At 39.3% G+C, this 21636-nt stretch overlaps 2 protein-coding genes across 6 annotated transcripts in view; one reads left to right on the top strand and one right to left on the bottom strand.

Annotated features, from left to right (window-relative positions):
* LARP4 (La ribonucleoprotein 4) overlaps positions 1–15457 on the bottom strand; it is a 69335-nt gene extending 53878 nt beyond the window's left edge. For 2 of the 5 annotated variants that reach the window (XM_012174304.4, XM_004006358.6), the window contains exon 1: positions 15310–15457. In XM_012174304.4, the coding sequence (XP_012029694.1) occupies positions 15310–15327 (18 nt within the window). In that variant the 5' untranslated portion in view covers positions 15328–15457. Of the gene's footprint in view, positions 1–4280; positions 4330–15064; positions 15259–15309 lie in introns of those variants that run through there. The other 3 variants (XM_012174305.5, XM_060412602.1, XM_060412603.1) reach the window with 3 other exon arrangements.
* Positions 15458–19563: 4106 nt separating this feature from the next.
* Positions 19564–21636, top strand: part of FAM186A (family with sequence similarity 186 member A) — a 137163-nt gene continuing 135090 nt past the window's right edge. Inside the window, exon 1 of the mRNA XM_042247322.1 lies at positions 19564–19734. Within this exon, the coding sequence (XP_042103256.1) occupies positions 19564–19734 (171 nt within the window). The remainder of the gene's footprint in view (positions 19735–21636) is intronic.

The raw sequence follows: 21636 nt of genomic DNA on the forward strand, positions 1-21636 counted from the left end.
TTAGTGTGCTGTGTGCTTCAGTGAAAGATCCTGTGTGGCGCAGGTAAGACCCAATACAGCCAAACAAACTGGAAATAGCAATGCACACCAGTATTCTTGCCTGGAGAAGTCCATAGACGAGCCTGGTGGGCTACAGTCCATGGGATTGCAGAGTCAGACACAACTAAGCACGCATGTCAGCATAACACAACCATGCCTGCAAGCTTCGGGTAGACAGGGTCAGATATAATTAAGTTTGAAGTTTCAGGGCTTCCCAGGTGGCGCTAGAGGTAAAGAATCCATTTGCCAATGCAAGAGACTTGAGTTCATTCCCTAGTCCAGGAAGGTCCCACAAGCCAAGGGGCAACTAAACCCATGCCCCACAACTACTGAGCCCATGCTCTAGAGCCTGCAGGCCGCAACTGCCAAAGCCACTGCGATGAGAAGCCCTCACACCACAGCAAATAACAGGCCCCACTCACCGCAACTAGAAAAAGCCTGTGTACAGCAACCAAGTCTCAGAACAGCCAAAAATAAATCTAAAAACAAAACAAAACAAAACAAAACAAAAAAACAAAAAAAAACAGAGAGAAGAAGAAAGTACTAATATTGGTACTTTACAGCAAAACTGAAGAGAAATTCCAACAACTAAAAGTCAACTATGGTATAACAGACAAAAATTAACTTTACTCTGCCACCTGGTAATTATGCAGTTACTGATCTCAACTTCTTTGTTTTAAAAAATGTACCAAAACTCCTTACAGTTTTTACAAACCTTGGACACCTAACTTTGTCTTGGTCACTACTTCTCTTTCTCTCGTTATTTGTACATACTTCTAATTTGTTACCACTGTAATAGTTTATTGTTTTTTACGGCAAGGCAGTGGACTCAATCAAAAAAGGTAGAAGCTGGGTCACCCTCTACTATTTCAGCTATCAAAATAAACCAGGCTGAGAGTAGACCTTCAACTGTCTATCTGAATGGAATAGTAGACACACAGGTGCAAAAAAAGAAATTAATGTTTAGACACTGTATTTACCCTTCTGATGTGATAGAAAATCAGAGTTGATACAATCTTCCTTTTTCTCATATGCCTGTTTAAAACAGAATTGGAGTGCTTCTTGGCTTATGATTTCAGGGCTGACAAAGGCTTTCACAATAAACATCAACACCAATAACAAAATGTCAAACCTAGCAAGGGAGCAAAAGGATCTTTGAAGCAGCACCAAAGATAAATAACCAAAGCAACATCTTGGCTTAGAGATGTTAATTGACAACTGTTTCATATCATAATTAGCTCAGGGAAAAGAACAATCAATTTCCTTACAGTACCACCAGCTAGCCCCAACAGGCCAGGTACACAGATAATTTTTAAAAACCTCTATGGAGGGCTTCCCTTGTGGCTCAGTGGTAAAGAATCCGCCTACCAACGCAGGAGACACTGGTTCGATCCCTGATCTGGGAAGATCCCACGTGTCACAGAGCAACTAAGCCTATGTGCCACAACTACTGAGCCTGTGCTCTAGATTTCGAGAGGCACAACGACCGAGCCCGTGTGCCGCAGCTCCTGAGGTCCGAGCGCCCTAGAGTCTGTGCTCTGCAACAAGAGGAGCACCGCAAGGAGAATAAGTGCCCCGCAGCTAGAGAAAAGCCCGCGCAGCAACAAAGGTCCAGCACAGCCATAAACAGATGAGCAAACAAGTAAACAAAAACTATATTCAAAACAATTCCATGAAACCTTCCTGACAGTTAAGACTGAACACTTCTTCCACGGCAGGCAGTATAGGTTCAATCTCTGGCTCAGGAACTAAGATCCCACATGCCTTGTAGCAGGGCCAAAACAAAGAAACAAGATCTCTAATTCCCTGGTAGCCCAGGAGTTGGAACTCTGTGCTTCCCCTGCAAGGAGCACAGGTTCAACGCCTAGTCTCACCAGTTGAATGGTGTGGCAAAACAAAAACAAAAACAAACCACAAAATACACCTCTAGGTAGGAATTTTATTTTTATTTTTCTTTAGGTAGCAATTTTAGAAAGCAAGTCATCTTTACATTTGCCCCTATGCAGAATCCGAACAGTGCATGCTTATTAGTATTCAGAATCCACCCTGGATAAATTAGACGGCAAAGTAAATAAAAGGTAGTGTCCCTGTCACTGGAAAGGCTGAAAAATTAGATGCAAAGGTAATCTCACTCAAAATAATGTTGCTGAAGTGGCTTGATAAGGAAATCACTATCCATGCCACCATCAAGTGGTAAATGCCAAAAGTCAAATCCATTACAACTTTTATTATTACCAATATCAATGTTACTTCTCCACCAGAAACTCAACCTTGCAACTATTAACTCTACTTAAAGCTGACCACCTCTACTGCCACTCCTGACTACAAAATGGAAGTTAAGAATAGAAACCTCATTTCCCTACACTATATATATTTTCAAGTAGAAGACACCTGTAGGTGTGGTCTAACTAGCAGCTCTTAGTAACATGCCTGCATCCATCTAGGTATAAGGGAATCCTGGAATTTGAGTTTTGACTAGTACGTTCACTGGAGAGGCCTAACTCATTATGTAGGCATTTCTGCGAGTATAGAAAGCTATTCAAGAACTGGGAGACCCCAAATATGACAGAGAGATTAAGACTAATATTTAACATACAAGATATTAATATATTGTCCCATATATACTTATTTATAAATAAATACACAATATTGGAGAACTATGATTTTAAAAACTTACCTTCTACTTACTGATGAGATGTACTAGTTTATTAAGCATTTAATAATCACTCAAAATAATTAACTAGATGCCTTTCAGCAATATACTACCCATAAATCTGATGTCTCCCTTGCTAATGGTGCTAAGAATAACCAAAGTGTGAGGCCTATGGCATATAAACAGCAGTACACCTGGGCATATGTATATTTTTCACCAGCCTAGTTTAACAGTACACTCGAAAAGCCATTAATGTATACAAGAAGACATATACAAGAATGTATATTGCAACACTGATCCCATTAGTGAAAGACTGAAAACCACCTAAATGTCCATCTCTAGACAAACGGTTAAATAAAACGCAATATATTTCATAACACAGAATACTATAAGAAAAAAAAAAAAGGCAGGTCTACATACACCAATGTGAAAAGTCTTCAAGGCATATTGTTCCATGAAAAAATTCAACTTGCAAAACAAGCATTTTTAAATTTATATTAACAAACACATAAAATCATTGTACAGATAAGCATATTAGTATGTAAAAACAGAAAAGGTCTGGAAGGTTACTATTAACTGAAAACTAGTAAAAGATCTGCCAAACACAGAAGATGTACTAAAACAAGTGGGAATAATCAATCACAATATGTGAATTTTAGGGAATTCCCTGGTGGTCCACTGGTTAGGCCTGTGTGCTTCCACTGCAGGGGCGCAGGTTTGATCCCTGGTTGGGGATCCTGCATGCCACGCAGCACATTAAAAAAAAAAAATCTGCAACACCTATGTAAAGCAATCTGTCAATACTGATGTCAAAAACTTTTAAAAAATATGAGCTACCACAGTAAATGTTAGTCTAAGAGCTTCACACACAAGAATGTTCTTTATCGAATTACTCAACATAAAGAAAATTTGGAAACTGACAATGTCCATCAAAAGAACAAGTTGATGTGTCTTTCTATAACAAATAATCTTTAAAATGACACAATAATGAATCTGACAAGTCCATTTAACAAGAACAAAGACTTACTTTTCCATTTAAATTCTAGATAACCACCTTTGACTCATCTTTTGACTAAGGTTTAACAAAGAACTCCATAAAAATCCTTATCTCTCCCACAGAACTAGAAATAAGCCCATGAGGCTACATGGTTATATAAAACATCTATTAAAGGAGGTAAATTATCTAAGTGCATGCTGAAACTATCTGCCAACATACACATATGTAGCACATAAGCACACACATACTCACAAACCACCACAAAAATATTCAAATTGTCAGTTTGTAAAACTAACAGATCAACACCTCTATTTCTAAGCAATACATGTCATTACTGAATAAGCCAAAAGCAGTCTTCATCACTGACCTATTTTATGCTAGTTCCTATCTAGGGAAAGATACAAATGAAAGGAAAAAGGGAAACATCAATTTCTTGGCAAAACGATACCCTCCGGTCAGAAGACAGCAGTTTTAAGGTAGGAGAACCAAGAGTTAGGAAAAAATCACCATAAATATGGCAAAACCATCTCTGTGGTCATACACAGATTTGACCACATATGTTTGGTCAAAACATAGATTTGTTTTACTTACCTATTTACTATCAGAAACAGAAATCCCATGCCACTTAACCCTACAAATGCTGAAAAACAGAAATAAAGTAAATAGAATGATTAAACTTATTTGCCTCATGGCAGATCAATCACCTAGGTTTAATTTTTACATCTCCAGTATTAAGAGGACCACAAAACTACAACTACATTTAAAAAAGAGAGAGAAGTCCAGCAGTTTCAAGTCTGTGCTTCCACAGCTAGGTGGATGGGTTCAATCGCTAATCGGGGAACTAAGATCCTACAAGCTGCACAGGTGACCAAAAAAAAAAAAAAAAACCACAAAACAAACACCTGTCATTTCATCCAGCATGAAACTTCAAAGTCCTATTAGAATAAGTTTAGGGCATTTTATAAAAAATAAAAATGAAAACTGGGAAATTTTCACCCTTCTCACAAGGAAGGATAGTTACTATTTATGAGACACTGAATTCATCTTCATAACAACTACATTAAATTTTCTCATCTACATTTTTCAGATACAGAAAAACTTTACCTAACTGTAATATACCCAGCGTTATATAGCTAATAAAGACAGAGCCAGAATTTGAACCTAGGCTGTCAGGAGAGTGCCACTACACTGCAGCGGCTCTTAGCCACTATACTATAGTGCCTCAGAGAAAACTTTAAGACAAACAGTTACACTATTTCAGGAATATTGCACATCTCCTTACCAAGCCAAACAGACCCTGGCCCAAAGGCAAGTTAAGAGTGGGTAACAACACAGAAGAAATGGATACAGAAAAAGAACTACCAGATAAGAACTAGAGTACTCAGGGCAGAAGTCAATTGAGCTCTGCAGTGATTTCTATCTTAGGTCCACGGTGCAACTAACTTCCAGCTAGAAAAAAAAGAAAAATGGTAGTCTGTGCAATAAAATTTACCCCTTATAACAAAGCACTTATCCTAACTTGAGTTATTTCGTCTGCAAGCTCCACAATGGCAGTGACCTCACCTACGGTTTACTCTTCTCTAGCACCCTGAACAGGAGATCGACAATAAAATTTATATGCTATATGCGAGTTTCTTAAACTGTAGTGCTCATATAAGAATCATCTAGGGATCTTGAGAAAAAGGAAGATTCTGATTCAGCAGTTCAGAGATAGGGCAGAGAGTTTGTATTCTAACAAGTCCTGGGTAAAGAAGTTTGCTGAGGCTCACACACTTTCCAGCAAGGGAACTGGACCACCCTAAGTCATATGCCAAGTTGTCAAAATTCAGGATTCACTTATTCCACACCCAGAAAAAAACCTTAAGTTTATTCATCAATAAAGCGATAACTGCTGGTCCTCCACTATCAGAGGAAAAGGTAAGTTCCCTAAATTCTCACTACTTCAGTCAGATGACAGATGATGATTGCTTTAAAAAAAAAAAAATGAGGCTGTCATAGATTACCAGCTTAATTTTTGGAGTCATGGATTGCTCTAATATATAATCAAACAGACTACTTACAGAAAGTTCTACTGAGATTAATGTACCACTTTATTGTTAAAGATTAGGAACCCAACTGATAAGTATTTAGCATTTAAATAGTCATCAAAATAAAGAAGGCAATGCCAAAGAATGTTCAAACTACCACACAATTGCACTCATCTCACATGCTAGCAAAGTAATGCTCAAAATTCTCCAAGCAAGGCTTCAACAGTATGTAAACCAAAAACTTCCAGATGTTCAAGCTGGATTTATGAAAGGCAGAGAAACCAAAGATCAAATTGCCAGCATCCTCTGGTTCATAGAAAAAGCAAGAGAATTCCAGAAAAGTATCTACTTCTGCTTCGATGATTATACTAAAGCCTTTGATTGTGTGGATCACATAAACTGTGGAAAATTCTTCAAGAGATGGGAATACTTGACCACCTGACCTGCCTCCTGAGAAATCTGTATGCAGGTCACGAAGCAACAGTTAGACCCAGACATGGAATAATGGACTGGTTCCAAATTGGGAAAGGAGTACGTCAAGGCTGCACACCGTCACTCTGCTTATATAACTTATATGCAGAGTACATCATGAGAAATGCTGGACTGGATGAAGCACAAGCTGGAATCAAGACTGCTAGGAGAAACACCAATAACCTCAGATAGGCAGATGACACTACTCTTATGGCAGAAAGCAAAAAGGAACTAAAGAGCCTCTTGATGAAAGTGAAAGAGGAGAATGAAAAAGCTGGCTTAAAACTCAACATTCAAAAAATGAAGATCATGGCATCTGGTCCCATCACTTCATGGCAAATAGATGGGGAAACAATGGAAACAGTGACAGACTATTTTCTTGGACTCCAAAATCACTGCAGATGGTTACTGCTGCCATGAAATTAAAAGACGCTTCTTACTCCTTGGAAGAAAACCTATGACTAACCTAGACAACATATTAAATAAAGCAGACACATTACTTTGCCAACAAAGGTCCCCCTAGTCAAAGTTATGGTTTTTCCAGTAGTCATGTATGGATGTGAGAGTTGGACTATAAAGAAGGCTGAGTGCCAAAGAACTGATGCTTTTGAACTGTGATGCTAGAGAAGACTCTTGAGAGTCCCTTGAACTGCAAGGAGATCAAACCGGTCAATCCTAAAGGAAATCAGTCCTGAATATTCATTGGAAGGACTGATGCTGAAGCTGAAACTCCAATACTTTGGCTACCTGATGTGAACAGCTAACTCACTAGAAAAGACCCTGATGCTGGGAAAGATCGAAGGCAGAAGGGAGAGATGACAGAAGACGAGATGATTGGATGGCATCACCGACTCAATGGACATGAGTTTGAGCAAGCTCCAGGAGATGGCGAAGGACAGGGAAGCCTGGCATGCTGCAGTCCATGGGTTTGCAAAGAGTCAGACATAACTGAGCAACTGAACCACAACAAAATACCAAGTCATTTTACTTCAAATTGGTCATCTTAAAAAGCCAACAGCTAATTATACAAATGAGCTCAAAAAAACCTCAAAACTCAAATATCAAAATAATCCTTTATGAAAAAGAATAACTTTTAATTTCTAGTGTGTACAATCAAGTCAGTAAACCATTTGTTATGGAAACTGAAATGAGACTTATCTTTCATAAGTAATGTGAAAGAAAACTCACATATATTTATTGTGTACCAGACACTAAGTGCTTTACATTGACTGTCAATCCTCTTAACAACTCTTTGAGATAGATAAGAAGTACAATATTATCTCATACTTGAACATTATCCTGAATTTACAGATAAGAAAACTGAGAAACATGTGTTAAACAGCCTGAACAAGGTCCACTAGAAAGATGTCTAACCTGAGCAGGCAGCCTGGCCCCAGAGTCCATGTTCTTAACCATTCTTTCATGCAATCTTTCATATAACTGTATCTTATCATTATTACCCAGCCACTGCCCTCCTATTTTTTTCCTTCCTCCAACTCAAAAAAATAGAATAACCCTATTTCCCTTAGCTAGCTCAACTGTAATTCTCAATGCCTTCAACAACAAATACTTTGATATCAACTTAGTACACTATCTTGCCTTTTTAATGATATGGGGAAAAAACTTGCCAACAAGCACACAGTGAGCCTCTAATCTCTTCTGAAAAAAAATATCATACAAACCAGGACATTTTTGAGAATAAAATGGGACAGCTGTTCCAGAAAACAGGTGTACACAATGACTGGTCAGGTCAAAACGGGAGGTATGGCCAATTTTACTTCTTTTGTAGTTTGTTTATCCAGTGGTATGAAAATACTGCCCAACTCTACACTATATAAACCCTGGGTTACTTCTGACTTTTCCATCCTGACACAGAAAATACTCTTCTCTTTCCTCAATAATATATAAACCAAACAAAACTTAATTCCACATCCTTGGCTCTCTGCCTATGCTCATACCATATTCCTAGTAATATTCATCTAAAGTATTCCTCTGTCTTTAATTTAGAGCCAGTCATCAATATATATATAGAGAGATTTTCTAAACTAAAAATTGGTTCAAATGTTTTGACAAGGCAATAGACAAGACAGGAAGCATGAGTATGTGATATTCAAATTTCCTTTCCTTACATTTACTTACACTTACACATTAGAAGGGTTTCCCTGGTGGCTCAGATAGTAAATAATCTGCCTGCAGTGCAGACCTGAGTTCAATCCCTGGGTCAGGAAGATCCCCTGGAGAAGGGAAAGGCAACCCATTCCAGTATTCTTGCCTGGAGAATTCCATGGACAGAGGAGCCTGGTGGGCTGCAGTCCACGGGGTCACAGAGAGTTGGACGCGACTGAGAGACTAACACACTATACACTGGAAAAAAAAATTATTTTTCCAAAAGAGCAAATATAAAGTGTCTATGTGCACTTTATCAATTGTATTTCTTTAAATATTGCACATAAATAAGTCTGTATTTTAGCAGACTGCAGTCTTCATCCTCATTTTTAAAGTTTTCTTTGCCCAATTAATAGTATAACCAAAGTATAAAAACTTTAAGGTAATTAACTGCTTTGCCTTACCAAGAATCAGAGCAAATTAGTAACAAGCCTAGGATTAGGTAGAACTCAAAGATATATGTCTCTCTTTTTTTTTTAATATAAAAACATTTATTTTAATTGGAGGCTAATTACTTTACATATTGTAGCGGTCTTGCCATACACTGACATGAATCCGCCACAGATGTACATGTGTTCCCCATCCTGGAACCCCCCTCCCACCTCCCTCCCCATCCCATCCCTCTGGGTCATCCCAGTGCACCAGCCTCGAGCACCCTGTATCATGCATCAAACCTGGACTGGCGATACGTTTCATATATGATAATATACATGTTTCAATGCCATTCTCCCAAACCATCCCTCCCTCGCCCTCTCCCAGAGTCCAAAAGACTGCTCTTTACATCTGTGTCTCTTTTGCTGTCTCGCATACAGGATTATCATTACCATCTTTCTAAATTCCAGGTATATGTGTTAGTATACTGTATTGGTGCTTTTCTTTCTGGCTTACATCACTCTGTATAATAGGCTCCAGTTTCATCCACCTCATTAGAACTGATTCAAATGTATTCTTTTTTAATGGCTGAGTAATACTCCACTAAATCAGTGCTATCACACAGCAGTTTTTGCAATAAACAGTGCTACTACTATCATGCAGTTTTAATAAATTTCCCAGAAATATCAAACATATGAAAGTAAAAATTTTAGTCATTTGGAAGGCCATATCCTGGACAATTTTACATTATGACACGCTTGCTGTGATGAGCAAATGATAATGTCTGTCAAGACTTTAGCTAGACTGTATTGCAAACAAGGTTTACTGTATCACATAAACACCACTAACACAACCTAAATAGCAGAAGAATCACCCTCAAACTACAGATAGGAAGCTGCTCAAAAAAAGTCACTTGCCTCAGGTCATAGCTAACATTTGATCCCAGGATTCCAAACCAAAACCCTTGCAAAAAATCATAGTGCAAAAGTTTACAACAGAAACTGGAAACCTCCCTCAAGAATGAACTTTAAAGAAAACACAACTTGAGCAAAACGCAGAATATAGGGATGATAAATTAAAATGCTATAAGCACTATCAGAGCTAGAGTAATTTTTCATTTCACTTAAGAATACTCGAAGTGGAAATTAAAAAATCTTTCTTAAGACTTCCCAATGACAGCTCCACTAGCTTCTCCTTTCCTCTACCTTCTGCTCCTCTGCAATACAGTCGCAGACCCCATCTCTAACCACAGGGTCAAAATCTTTTTTTTTTTTTAAGCTCCTAGGTATGATGCAGTGATAAAGAATCTGCCTGTCAACGCAGGAGACACAAGTTTGATCCTTGGGTCAGAATGATCCTCTGGAGGAGGAAATGGCAACCCACTCCAGTATTCCTGCCTGAAGAATTCCATGGACAAGAGGAAACTAGCGGGCTACAGTCCATGGGGTCGCAAAGAATCAGACACAACTGTGCAATTGAGCACATGAGCACACATGCAAAGACCAAAATTATAGATTTGAAACATTCATGTCTAGTACTTAGGATCATTTCCATCAGCTGGAAAGTAATATGGAGCAGGGAGACAGCCTGGACAAATCCAACCGGATAGAAAACAGTTGAATACCAATACTTCTCATTTCTAGTTTTTCACATGTAATTTGAAGCACCTCGAGGCACTTCTACATCTTTATATTCACTTCTGAGCATGTTATTCCACTTCTCACACTATGAAAATAGAAAATAATTTCTACTTCATTTTCAATCCATTACATCTGAAAGTATTTCTTTGAAAATATCTATCCATTTAAAAATTCTGCATCCAGAATTTTCCAATAAATATTCCAAAATCAAACTGTTCAAAAACTTCTCAGCCATTTACTTATTACTTCCTGGCAATCAGTTCACAATTTGTGTAGACATTTTCTTTTTTTCAGTCATTTTTGAAAAAGCATTTTCAGTCGGTTATATCTAATAACTTTTTATAAATACAAACCTATTTAAGCTATTGGGGAAAAACTGAATACTGCACTGAGGGTAAAAGACACAAAACTATTCACAATTACTGCAATACAAAATTAACAACAATTTTTACTATTAAGGCAAATATGTCACTTATTTCACATTCTAAGGCTAATCTAAAACTTAAAATGTTATCACCTAAAAAAGCAGAAAAATTTACAAGTCAGATAAGTTATTTTTAAAAATTTGAAAGGGACATCCCCTGGTGGTCCAGTGGTTAAGAATCTGCCTGCCAATATAGGGGACACAGGCTCAATCCCTGGTGCAGAAGATTCCACATGCTGCGGAGCAACTAAGCTGGTGCGCCACAACTACTGAGCCTGTGAGTGCTACAGCCCATGCTCAACAGGAGAAAACACCACAATGCAAGTCCATGCACCGTGACTAGAGAGTAGCCCCCACTCATCACAACTACAGAAAGCCTGCACAGCAATGAAGACGCAGAAATAAATAAAATACTTTTAAAAATTGTGTAAGATCTGGGGGAAGGGAGAACAAGGATTTACTGCTTAATGTGTACAGAGTTTCAGTCTTGCAAGATGTAGCTTCTGGATAGGGATGGTGGTAGTGGTTGCACAACAATGTAAACACTTGTAAGTACTTAATACTACTGAACTGTATTAAAATGGTGAAGATGATACATTTTATGTGTACTTGCCATAATTAAAATTATTTTTTAAAAATTATGTGAGAGTATTAAACATCTTTGAGTATTCATTTTTCGGGAAAAACTCAAACAGAGACAGAAATCCAATTAAAACATTGCCAAACAACTAGAGCAGACATAATTGGCTGGAAATATCGGAGGGGGGAAATGATCTGAAAAGTGAATAAAACATTAGCAAACCATAAAAATATGAAAATAACTGCAAACTGTCTCCTCAGTGCTCAAAAATTAAATAACTCAATAATCACCAGAAGAACACTGCACATTGCTGTTTCAAACTTTCGGAATTTTTGTAACCAAGTATGTTGGAGCACCGGAGAAGGCAATGGCACCCCATTCCAGTACTCTTGCCTGGAAAATCCCATGGACAGAGGAGCCTGGTGGGCTACAGTCCATGGGGTCGCTAAGAGTCGGACACGACTGAGAGGCTTCACTTTCACTTTTCACTTTCATGCACTGGAGAAGGAAATGGCAACCCACTCTAGTGTTCTTGCCTGGAGAATCCCAGGGACAGGGGAGTCTGATGGGCTGCTGTCTATGGGGTCGCGCAGAGTCGGACACGACTGAAGCGACTTAGCAGGAGCAGCATGTTGGAGCACGTTTGACAATTTGGTATATTATCCAAAAAGTTTTTACCTCTACCCAAAGACAGACACTGTATGTGTCTACCTCAGAACAGAGGTGAGATAAAAACAATAAATTACTGAAGTCTGTATAGCCCTTTGTCTGCAAGATCAAGTTTTTAAAAAGTTACATCTTAAGTATTATTTAAAATAGGATTCCTTGTCTGCCTATAGATTTCCACTGCAGTAAAGTGCAATTTGAAGAGGCCACGGCAACCCACTCCAGTATTCTTGCTTGGAGAATCCCTATGGACAGAGGAGCCTGTCAGGCTACAGTTCATAGCATCGCAAAGAGTTGGACACGACTGAGCAACTAAGCACAGCACAGCACATACTCCAATTCAGAGTTCTAACTCCAGCTTCAATAAAACTCACTAGCTGCATGATCTTGGGCAAGTTTCTTTAATTTTCCGTGACTTAGTTTATCTCCAAAAGGGAGAAAATAATGCTACCTACCTCACAGGTAGTTTTGAGTTGATGTATATGAATGTATACATGCAGCAAGACTTAAGAGGCCTAACACACAGTAAGCACAATTTATGTGTACACCACTATTATTATAGTATTATCATTAATATCCTGTATCCCACTGATTCCAGTTATAAAATAATTAAGCTGGGGTCTCTCCAGAAAAACGCATGCAAATAAAAGATTTTGAACACAATTGCAGAGGACTCATCGATCCTATATTAGAGAACTCCTATTCAAAGCAACTTAGTTTGTAGTCAAGTGGTTATTAATCTCCTTGGACCTTTTCAGTAGTCCAATTAACCTATTAATCTCTTCTCAGAATATTTTTAAGTATATGAAAATGCAGAACCACAAAATAAATTATAGTTACCAAAATATTTTAAAATGTCTATTTAGTAATAAATGTGCTTCTTCACTAATAAATTAAACAAGACTTCCTCACATTTAACAAGGAGCAATACACGTAAATATTTCATATCTGCAAAAATTGTAATATGAAAACATTTCTCAGTGCATCCATTTGAAATGTCAATAATTTTTAATTCTTTTCAATCCTATATTTCAATTAGTAGCTAGTGAAAATAAATAGGTAATTATTTTTTTCCCCTCAACCCAAGTTCTGTGTTTAGGGACCCAGATTAGCAACCCTCCGGTCACTGGAAAGTAAGCATAAAAATAAGTTTTGGAATCAGTGACTTGTGTTCTAGAAGTCAGACTTCAGACTTTAGCCCTCACATTATTTACACCTGAATGACCTTGGACATCAAACTTCGGCGCTTTAGTTCCCTCATTTAGAATAATTCCTAAATCATGAGGTTACAGGGACTGAGTATTAGTGAACAAAATGCCAACAGGCCAGTGTGTTATATTTTACTGACTTTAATACCATGTAATTAGACCCAAATATTTAGTGCCATTGTTAATTTTCAGGAAAACTCATCTGTAAAAATAAAAAAAAAGAAACAACAACAAAAAACTAAAAGCCAGATACTGATTTACAAAGAAAATGATTAAAGAAATATGAGTTATACGTAACATTGAGAGTCATGATCTGGCATCAGAATGACCTGTATCTAAGTCCCAGCTCCACTATTTTAGGTTTACTAAGTTATTTAATCTCTCACCTCAGTTTTCTCATCTGTAGAACACTGCAATGTTGTTTTAGAAATAAGAGAGGTTCAGCTTAAGCTGTCAATAAATGGAGCTATTATTAAGGTTCACGTTTTAACAAAGCCAAAGCAATCAATTTTGAACTCAAAAGTTTGTTTTGGAATTCATCTTGATATAACAAACTTCACAGTCTTTTGCCGGGTAAAACACATACAACTTAAAACCCGCAGCATTTGTTTGGCGTAACATTCCTAATACAAACTGGCGCTGTTTAAAATCATATCTGATTTCTTATTCTGCGCAAGGAAATCAGTGAGGATTAGAAAAACAAAACAGATTCAATAACTTAAAATCTCTTCATGATGTACCTGGAATGTTCCAGTGAATGTTTATTATCAATGTTGAAATATTCTAAAAGGTAGCTGCCTCTTTAAAATCCAATTTATCAGCTACACAGTCGATTTAAAAAAAAAAAAAAACCGTAGAAGCACGTATTTATGTCGGATTATTATGGACTAAGATTCCTCCCTTCGTCTGAAAGAAACCCGCCGTAGACTGGCCCTAGATCCCGACCCATTATACAACCTGTAAATTCCTTCTCTCATTGAAAAGATTCTTTTTATGGGCATAGTTAACAAGTGCCAAGTTGCGAAGTTGCAGCTTTGCTGGTTTGACGTTTTCACAATGCAAGAACAATACGATCTGGAATCTACTCAAACCATTGGCCAGGCAGTCAGCTGATGCTCATTGCACACAAGAGAAAGAAATAAGAGAAATCGAACCTTGTATTTATGTAAAACAGGTATCCACTACCTTTAAAACTAAAATAAACCAACAACAGATGTTCCGGTTAAAGTAATACAAGTGCTGCAGTCCATAGGGTGGCAAAAAGTCGGACACGACTTTGCGACTGAACAACAAATTGTTAAATAACAATACCAAAAAAAAAAAAAAAAAGCTTTGCCCGAACTAGGTTTCGCTCGTTCTTGGAATTTTTCCTGTAAAAGGCTCTTATCCGTTCATAAAACCGGTCCCTCATCACGGAGTCGCTGCCTGAGTTAACTTTTACAAAAGGTCAAAGCGGTGCCTTTCAAGGCTTCCAAATCCTACAGGCTTTCTCCTCCGTTCACAGTAACTCGCTTTCCACCCACAGAACGTTCCAGAGACGAGGGATGGGGACCAAACAAAATTTGGTGGGGGCTGCTAGAAACAGGCTTTCAACTTTCTTTTCCAAACACTTAGACGGAATTTCACCTTCCTCCCTCGGCGGCCCCACATGTTGCTCGCCTGCTCCCAGAGGGCCGCGCGAGGCCTCACTTCACCCGGAACGCGCCCACCTGATTACCCTTCTCTCCCCAGACTCCGCCCTCAGCCCCCCCACCCCCAGCTCGCCTCCTTTAGGAGGTCCATATGGGACGCTTTCCCCTTCCTCCGATCCTCACGCCGCACCAGACAAGCCTCGATTCTCCACCTCCGGTTCTCCCCAACCAAGGCACTCGCCCCCCTCACAGCCTCCTGAAGTGCGGCGAGCGCGCAGCGCGGAGCCGCGGGCCTGCACGGCCCAGGTGCTGTGTCAGCCTGTCTGCCGGCTCCGCGCCGTGTACGGCCTGGAAAGTCACATGGCGCTGGGACCGGCCGGCGCCTCCACACTCCAGCTCTCCTCAGAGCACGATGAGGTTCCCAAGTCCACTCACCTCCACGAAGAGCAACATGTCTTCCTCCGCTCGGCCCAATCGTCCTCGCCGACGCGACTCCAACTGGCTTACAGGCCCGAGCCCCAGTCGCTAGGATAAGGACACTCGCCTGGCCCCTCCACCCGGCAGCGGACCCGGCTCCTCCCCCGCCGTCAGCCGCTGCGCCCTGACCCGCCCTGTCCCACCTCCCTTGAAACAGCAACTGTTTCCGGCTCTAGAGAACAATTGCTTCCGGGAGAAGAGAAAATCCTCGGCGCGCTCAACTTTTGCACTACCTTTTCCAGCCGCGGTTTGGACTGTACTATCATCTGACATGGGGGTAGGGGGGATGGAATCTATCAGAGGAAGGCACCATTCTGTGCCACGGGGGTGTGGAAAAATTTTACGGGCGCATTTTATCCCTGGCCCATTGCAGAGTTACCATAATAATTCCGCAGTTTCTCATAACCCAGGACCTAGATCTGATAAAAAGCCGAGACTGTGCAAAGTGTTCTGAAAAACGCCCGGCCCTACTGAAAAGGCGATGACTCGCAGAAAAAAAAGGAGAGAAGGGGAAAAAAGCAGCAGTAATGGTAAACATATTAACAGCAACTCGTTCACATTAAAGGCCTGGCACTATTCTAACTATTATATGTGAATTAATCTAAACAATTCAACGCAATAATACTGTTATCCCCATTTTACTGTTGAAGGAGCCCTCTAAGGCTTCCCTTGTAGCTCAGTTGGTAAAGAATCTGCCTGCAGTGCACGAGACCTGGGTTCAATCCCTGGGTTGGGAAGATCCCCTGGAGAAGGAGATAGCAACCCACTCCAATATCCTTGCCTGGAAAATCTCATGGGCAGAGGAGCCTGGTGGGCTATAGTCCATGGGGTCGCAGAGAGTCGGGCACGACTGAGCGGCTAACACTTACTTACTGGGAGAGCGGGTTTCCCTAAGACACACATTCAAAGAACTTTGCCCCACGTTCTCTTGAATCAGGTACCCACATCTTTGCTCAGTATGTTATTTGATAATATTAATACTTAGTCTGGATAGCCTCTTCATTGATGTCCTGCCATCAATTCAAATGAAATACAATAAAAACAAATTTTTAAAATTAATCTTTATAATTATGTTAGGTGATCCAAATTCTTTATCGTCTTTAGCCACACTTACTACGATTTATCCGTCCCTTAACAGTCCCACCTCTATATCTTGACTCAGACATTGTCGTTTGAAATAATCATGTCTTGATTTTCAATAAATTTTTTCTATTACATTATTTCAAAAAAATCTTCCTAAATTGAAGGTTTCATTTTCACCAAACTGCTATTATATCCCATGTAATCTCCCTTGTGTGTGTGCGTGCTAAGTCGCTTCAGTTGTGTTGGCCTCTGTGTGACCCTATGGACCGCATCCCACCAGGTTCCTCTGTCCATTGGATTTCCCCAGGCAAGAATATTGGAGTTGGTTGCCATTTCTTCCTCCAGGGCATCTTCCCAACACAAGGACTGAATCCTGGTCTCCTGCATTGCAGGCAGATTCTTTACAGTTTGAGCCACCAGGGAAGTCTAAATTCAAAATTACTTCACTTCAATTAAACCAGTTACTTTCCCCCTGAAGTACAAACTCAGCACTCACCTCCAAAGCCATGGCTCAAGGTGTCTTCCCTGTCTGGAATGCCTTCATTTGTCAATCAACCTTCTCTCTCCATAAGGTTTTCCCAAAGACTCCGTTCCTCACAGATCTCTTCATGTCCCTTGTTTAGCGCTTGAATGTTATATTCTAACTTAAATTCTTTTTGCCTTTTTTGTTGTTTTTCAGTTTCTTCACTGGTACCCTAGCATATATTCTTCACAGTCTAGGATATTGGTAGCCACATAGTAGTATCTCAACAAATGCTTGTCAAATTGAAGAGATTTTTTAAAAATTTGTTTTAAAAAGCCTTCATTGCCAGTTGCTGATGAATTCCATGCTGCATAAAAAATATGAGGGAGAGAGAAAGCACAATAATACTAAATTAGTTTAGTTGACCAGCATGTAAGCTGCTTTGTGAATGCCTACTAGGGTAAGCAATGTAAAGGAATCAAGAGGAATTAAGTTATTAAAGGACCTCATAATTTAATAATATTATCAACAAAGTAATTTAATAGATTAATTGATAATGTCAAGGAATATTGGGTAATGATGGATATTTTAATGAAACCTCACATTTCTAAAAACAAATAATTCTCCTTAATTGTGACCCTTTCAGAAAACATTATGAACTCCTTTCAATAAATAGACTAAATTGTGATTTATAGAAAAGGAGGGAGTGATATTTTATGGGGAGGGGGAGGAGGATATAATCTTAACAATAAAAGAAAGTGTTCCGGACTTAGAGAAGTTTCCACAAGGAAAGGAGTTTTAATATTTATTTATCTTCTTACTTACTTACTTATTTGGTTGCACTTGGTCTTAGTGGAGGCATGTGAACTCTTAGTAGCAGCATGTGGGATCTAGTTCCCTGACCAGGGATCTAACCCGAGCCCCCTGCATTGGGAGCACGGAGTCTCAGCCACTGAACTACCAGGGAAGGAGTTTTAAACTATAATGAATGTCCAAATATTTTAGACAGTTTCCATGGAGGTACTGAAAAAGAGTGCCAAACGTAGGATAAACCTAAATTGCAGGGACTTCCCTGGTGGTCCAGTGGTTAGGAATCCACCGTCCAATGCAGGCGACACAGGTTCCATCCCTGATTGGAAATAGGATCCCACATGGCACAGGGCAACTAAGCCTGTAGGCTGCAACTACTGAAGCCCGTGTGCCCTAGAGCCAGTACTCTGCAGCAAGAGGAGTCTGCATGCTGCACAGAAGAGCTGGCACAGCCAAGAAAGGAGAAAAAGAAACCTAAGGTACAGCATCTGGTTGTGAGAAGTTCAGCAACTAGTGGATAGAAACAAATAACAAAGAGTTGCACTTCAATAAGTACTATCATATAAAGTTTACAAGATGATTTGGGACCACAGGAGAGGGATAGCTTAGACAACAGGGTCTTAAAGAGAAGGGAAAATATTTATATATTGCTTGATACTTTTAAAAGACAATTACATTATGATCCCCTGTATTCCTTTCTCCAAGGACTGAAACAAATTGTTTAAATTTATAAGTTTTTCAACAAGCACTCATAAAGTATTCATAGTCTCATAGAGTAATTGGTATATATCTACAATTTGTATAAAATCTAAAACCTACAAAATGATATTACATAGTTAGGAACACACCTGCAGTAAAACTATATAAACATAGACTAGACATAAATACATCAGATTTATGCTTGTTATGGCCCTCTGAAAATGGGCAAAGGGGAAGGAAGGAATCTAGAGAGAATAACAAACTTTATCTCTAATGCTTTATTTAAAAAATATCTGAAGCAAATACGACAAAATGTTAATATCTGTTCATTCTAGGTGATAGGCGCATAGCTATTTGCTATATTACTTTCTGTACTTTTTTGTACTTTTTTAAATTAAAAAATAATCTACACAGCCAACAAAACCATCTGTCCTTTAATTGCTCTGGTGTCCAAAATATTTTCACCTCCTCTACAAAGGAGCTGCCCAAAGTGAATTTTTCAGTTAGAAAGCAGCCTCTAAGCATACCCTTCAATTTCTCAGCCAACTATGAAACTTCAAAGCCTTCTTCAGTCAGGCTCCTTGAATAAATGAGCCACTAGGCAGTGCAAAGACTGTAATCTTCATCCAAATACTATCATCCAAGTTACTACAAGTCTAGGAAAAGTTGAGGGGCAGCTGAGGAAGTTGAAATGCGATTATTCCATTACAAGCTTAAACATTCTTAAGCAAAACCTCAGGAAGAGAGAAGAACCAGGAGTTAAAATTGATGTACTGGATCTTGAATTCTAACACCTAGATTTTAAGCTCATTTAAGCAAGGCTATATCATCTATTTCTTTTATAGTTCCTGTTGTCTATTCTTTCCTACCCACCCTCCCCCCTTCACCCACTACCATCACAGCATATAGAATGCCTAATTCTCTGCATACAGTAAGCACTCTTTAAGTATTTGAGTCAATGATAATGTCACAATGGATCTAATATGACATCACCAGAACCGGAACACCATGAGGAAGATTAGGGTACTCCACAATCTCTGGGAGCAAGAAAAGCCTCTTCTAGCTTCCTTGTGGATGGCTTAAAAGCATTTGCCTATATTTTGTAAAAAACGAAGAAATAAAAGAAAATCACTCAACTTTCCAAAACATTTATCAAAATGTCAACTGAGAACAACGATGAACATGAAGCAGGAAAAGAAACTTTTGATTTCACCAAAATGTACAAAACTGTCCTAGAAAAATCAGAGGTTCCTAATATTGAGATTCCATTTGCAGTTCAGGATGTCATCGGTAAGATTGAGCAAGCACAGCTCCAGCGAGCCAGAGAGGTAGGTAGTAAATGAAAAGTTTTGGATTGCAACTTTCTTTTTAACCTTTCCATGAGCAGCTACTTTATTTTTTTTTTTTTTCAAAGACTCACTTTGTTTTCATAATATTTGACTTAGGCAACTTTGATTCCAAGTGACAATTTCCTCTGACTGGATCAGTCAGTACAGTTCAGTTGCTCAGTCGTGTCCAACTCTGCGTCCCCATGAACTGCAGCATGCCAGGCCTACCTGTGCATCACCAACTCCCAGAGTCTACCCAAACTCATGTCCATTGAGTTGGTGATGCCATCCAACCGTCACATCCTCTGTCATCCCCTTCTCCTCCTGCCTTCAATCTTTCCCAACATCAGGGTCTTTTCAAATGAGTCAGTTCTTCGAATCAGGTGGCTAAAGTATTGGAGTTTCAGCTTCAGCATCAGTCCTTCCAATGAACACCCAGGATTGATTTCCTTTAGGATGGATTAGTTGGATCTCCTTGCAGGCCAAGGGACTCTCAACAGTCTTCCCAACACGATAGTTCAAAATCATCAATTCTTTAGCGCTCAGCTTTGTTTATAGTCCAACTCTCACATCTATACATAACTACTGGAAAAACCATAGCCTTAACTGGACAGACCTTTGTTGACAAAGTAATGTCTCTGCTTTTTAATATGCTGTCTAGGTTGGTTATAACTTTTTTTCCAAGGAGTAAGCGTCTTTTAATTTAATGGCTGCAATCATCATCTACAGTGATTTTGGAGCCCCAAAAAATAAAGTCTGACACTGTTTCCACTGTTTCCCCATGTAATTGCCATGAAGTGATGGGACCAGATGCCATGATCTTTGTTTCCTAAACGTTGAGCTTTAAGCCAACTTTTTCACTCTCCTCTTTCACTTTCATCAAGAGGCTCTTTAGTTCTTCACTTTCTTCCATAAGAATGGTGTCATCTGCATATCTGAAGTTATTGATATTTGCCTGGCAATCTTGATTCCAGCTTGTGCTTCTTCCAGCCCAGCATTTATAATGATGAACTCTGCATAGAAGTTAAATAAGCAGGGTGACAACATATAGCCTTGATGTACTCCTTTTCCTATTTGGAACCAGTCTGTTGTTCCATGTCCAGTTCTAACTGTTGCTTCTTGACCTGCATACAGGTTTCCCAGGAGGCAGGTCAGGTGGTCTGGTATTCCCATCTCTTTCAGAATTTCCAACAGTTTATTGTGATCCACAAGGTCAAAGGCTTTGGCATAGTCAGTAAATCAGAAATAGATGTTTTTCTGGAATTCTCTTGCTTTTTTGATGGTCCAGCTGATGTTGGCAATATGATCTCTGGTTCCTCTGCCTTTTCTAAAACCAGCTTGAACATCTGGAAGTTCACGTATTGCTGAAGCCTGGCTTGGAGAATTTGGAGCATTACTTTACTAGCACATGAGATGAGTGCAATTGTGTGGTAGTTTGGGCATTCTTTGACATTGCCTTTCTTTAGGATTGGAACGAAAACTGACTTTTTCCAGTCCTATGGCCACTGCTGAGTTTTCCAAATTTGCTGACATATTGAGTGCAATACTTTCACAGCATCATCTTTTAGGATTTGAAATAGCTCATCTGGAATTCTATCACATCCACTAGCTTTACTCATAGTGATACTGCCTAAGGCCCACTTGACTTCACATTGTCTGGCTCTAGGTGAGTGATCACATCATTGTGATTATCTGGGTCGTGAAGATCTGACAGAATGTGGTCCACTGGAGAAGGGAATGGCAAACCACTTCAGTATTCTTGCCTTGAGAACGCCATGAACAGTATGAAAAGGCAAAAAGAGGACACTGAAAGATGAACTACCCAGGTCAGTAGGTGCCCAATGTGCTATTGGAGATCAGTGGAGAAATAACTCCGGAAAGAATGAAGGGATGGAGTCAAAG

This window comes from Ovis aries, chromosome 3 (genome assembly GCF_016772045.2).
Source record: "Ovis aries strain OAR_USU_Benz2616 breed Rambouillet chromosome 3, ARS-UI_Ramb_v3.0, whole genome shotgun sequence".
Taxonomy (NCBI): domain Eukaryota; kingdom Metazoa; phylum Chordata; class Mammalia; order Artiodactyla; family Bovidae; genus Ovis; species Ovis aries.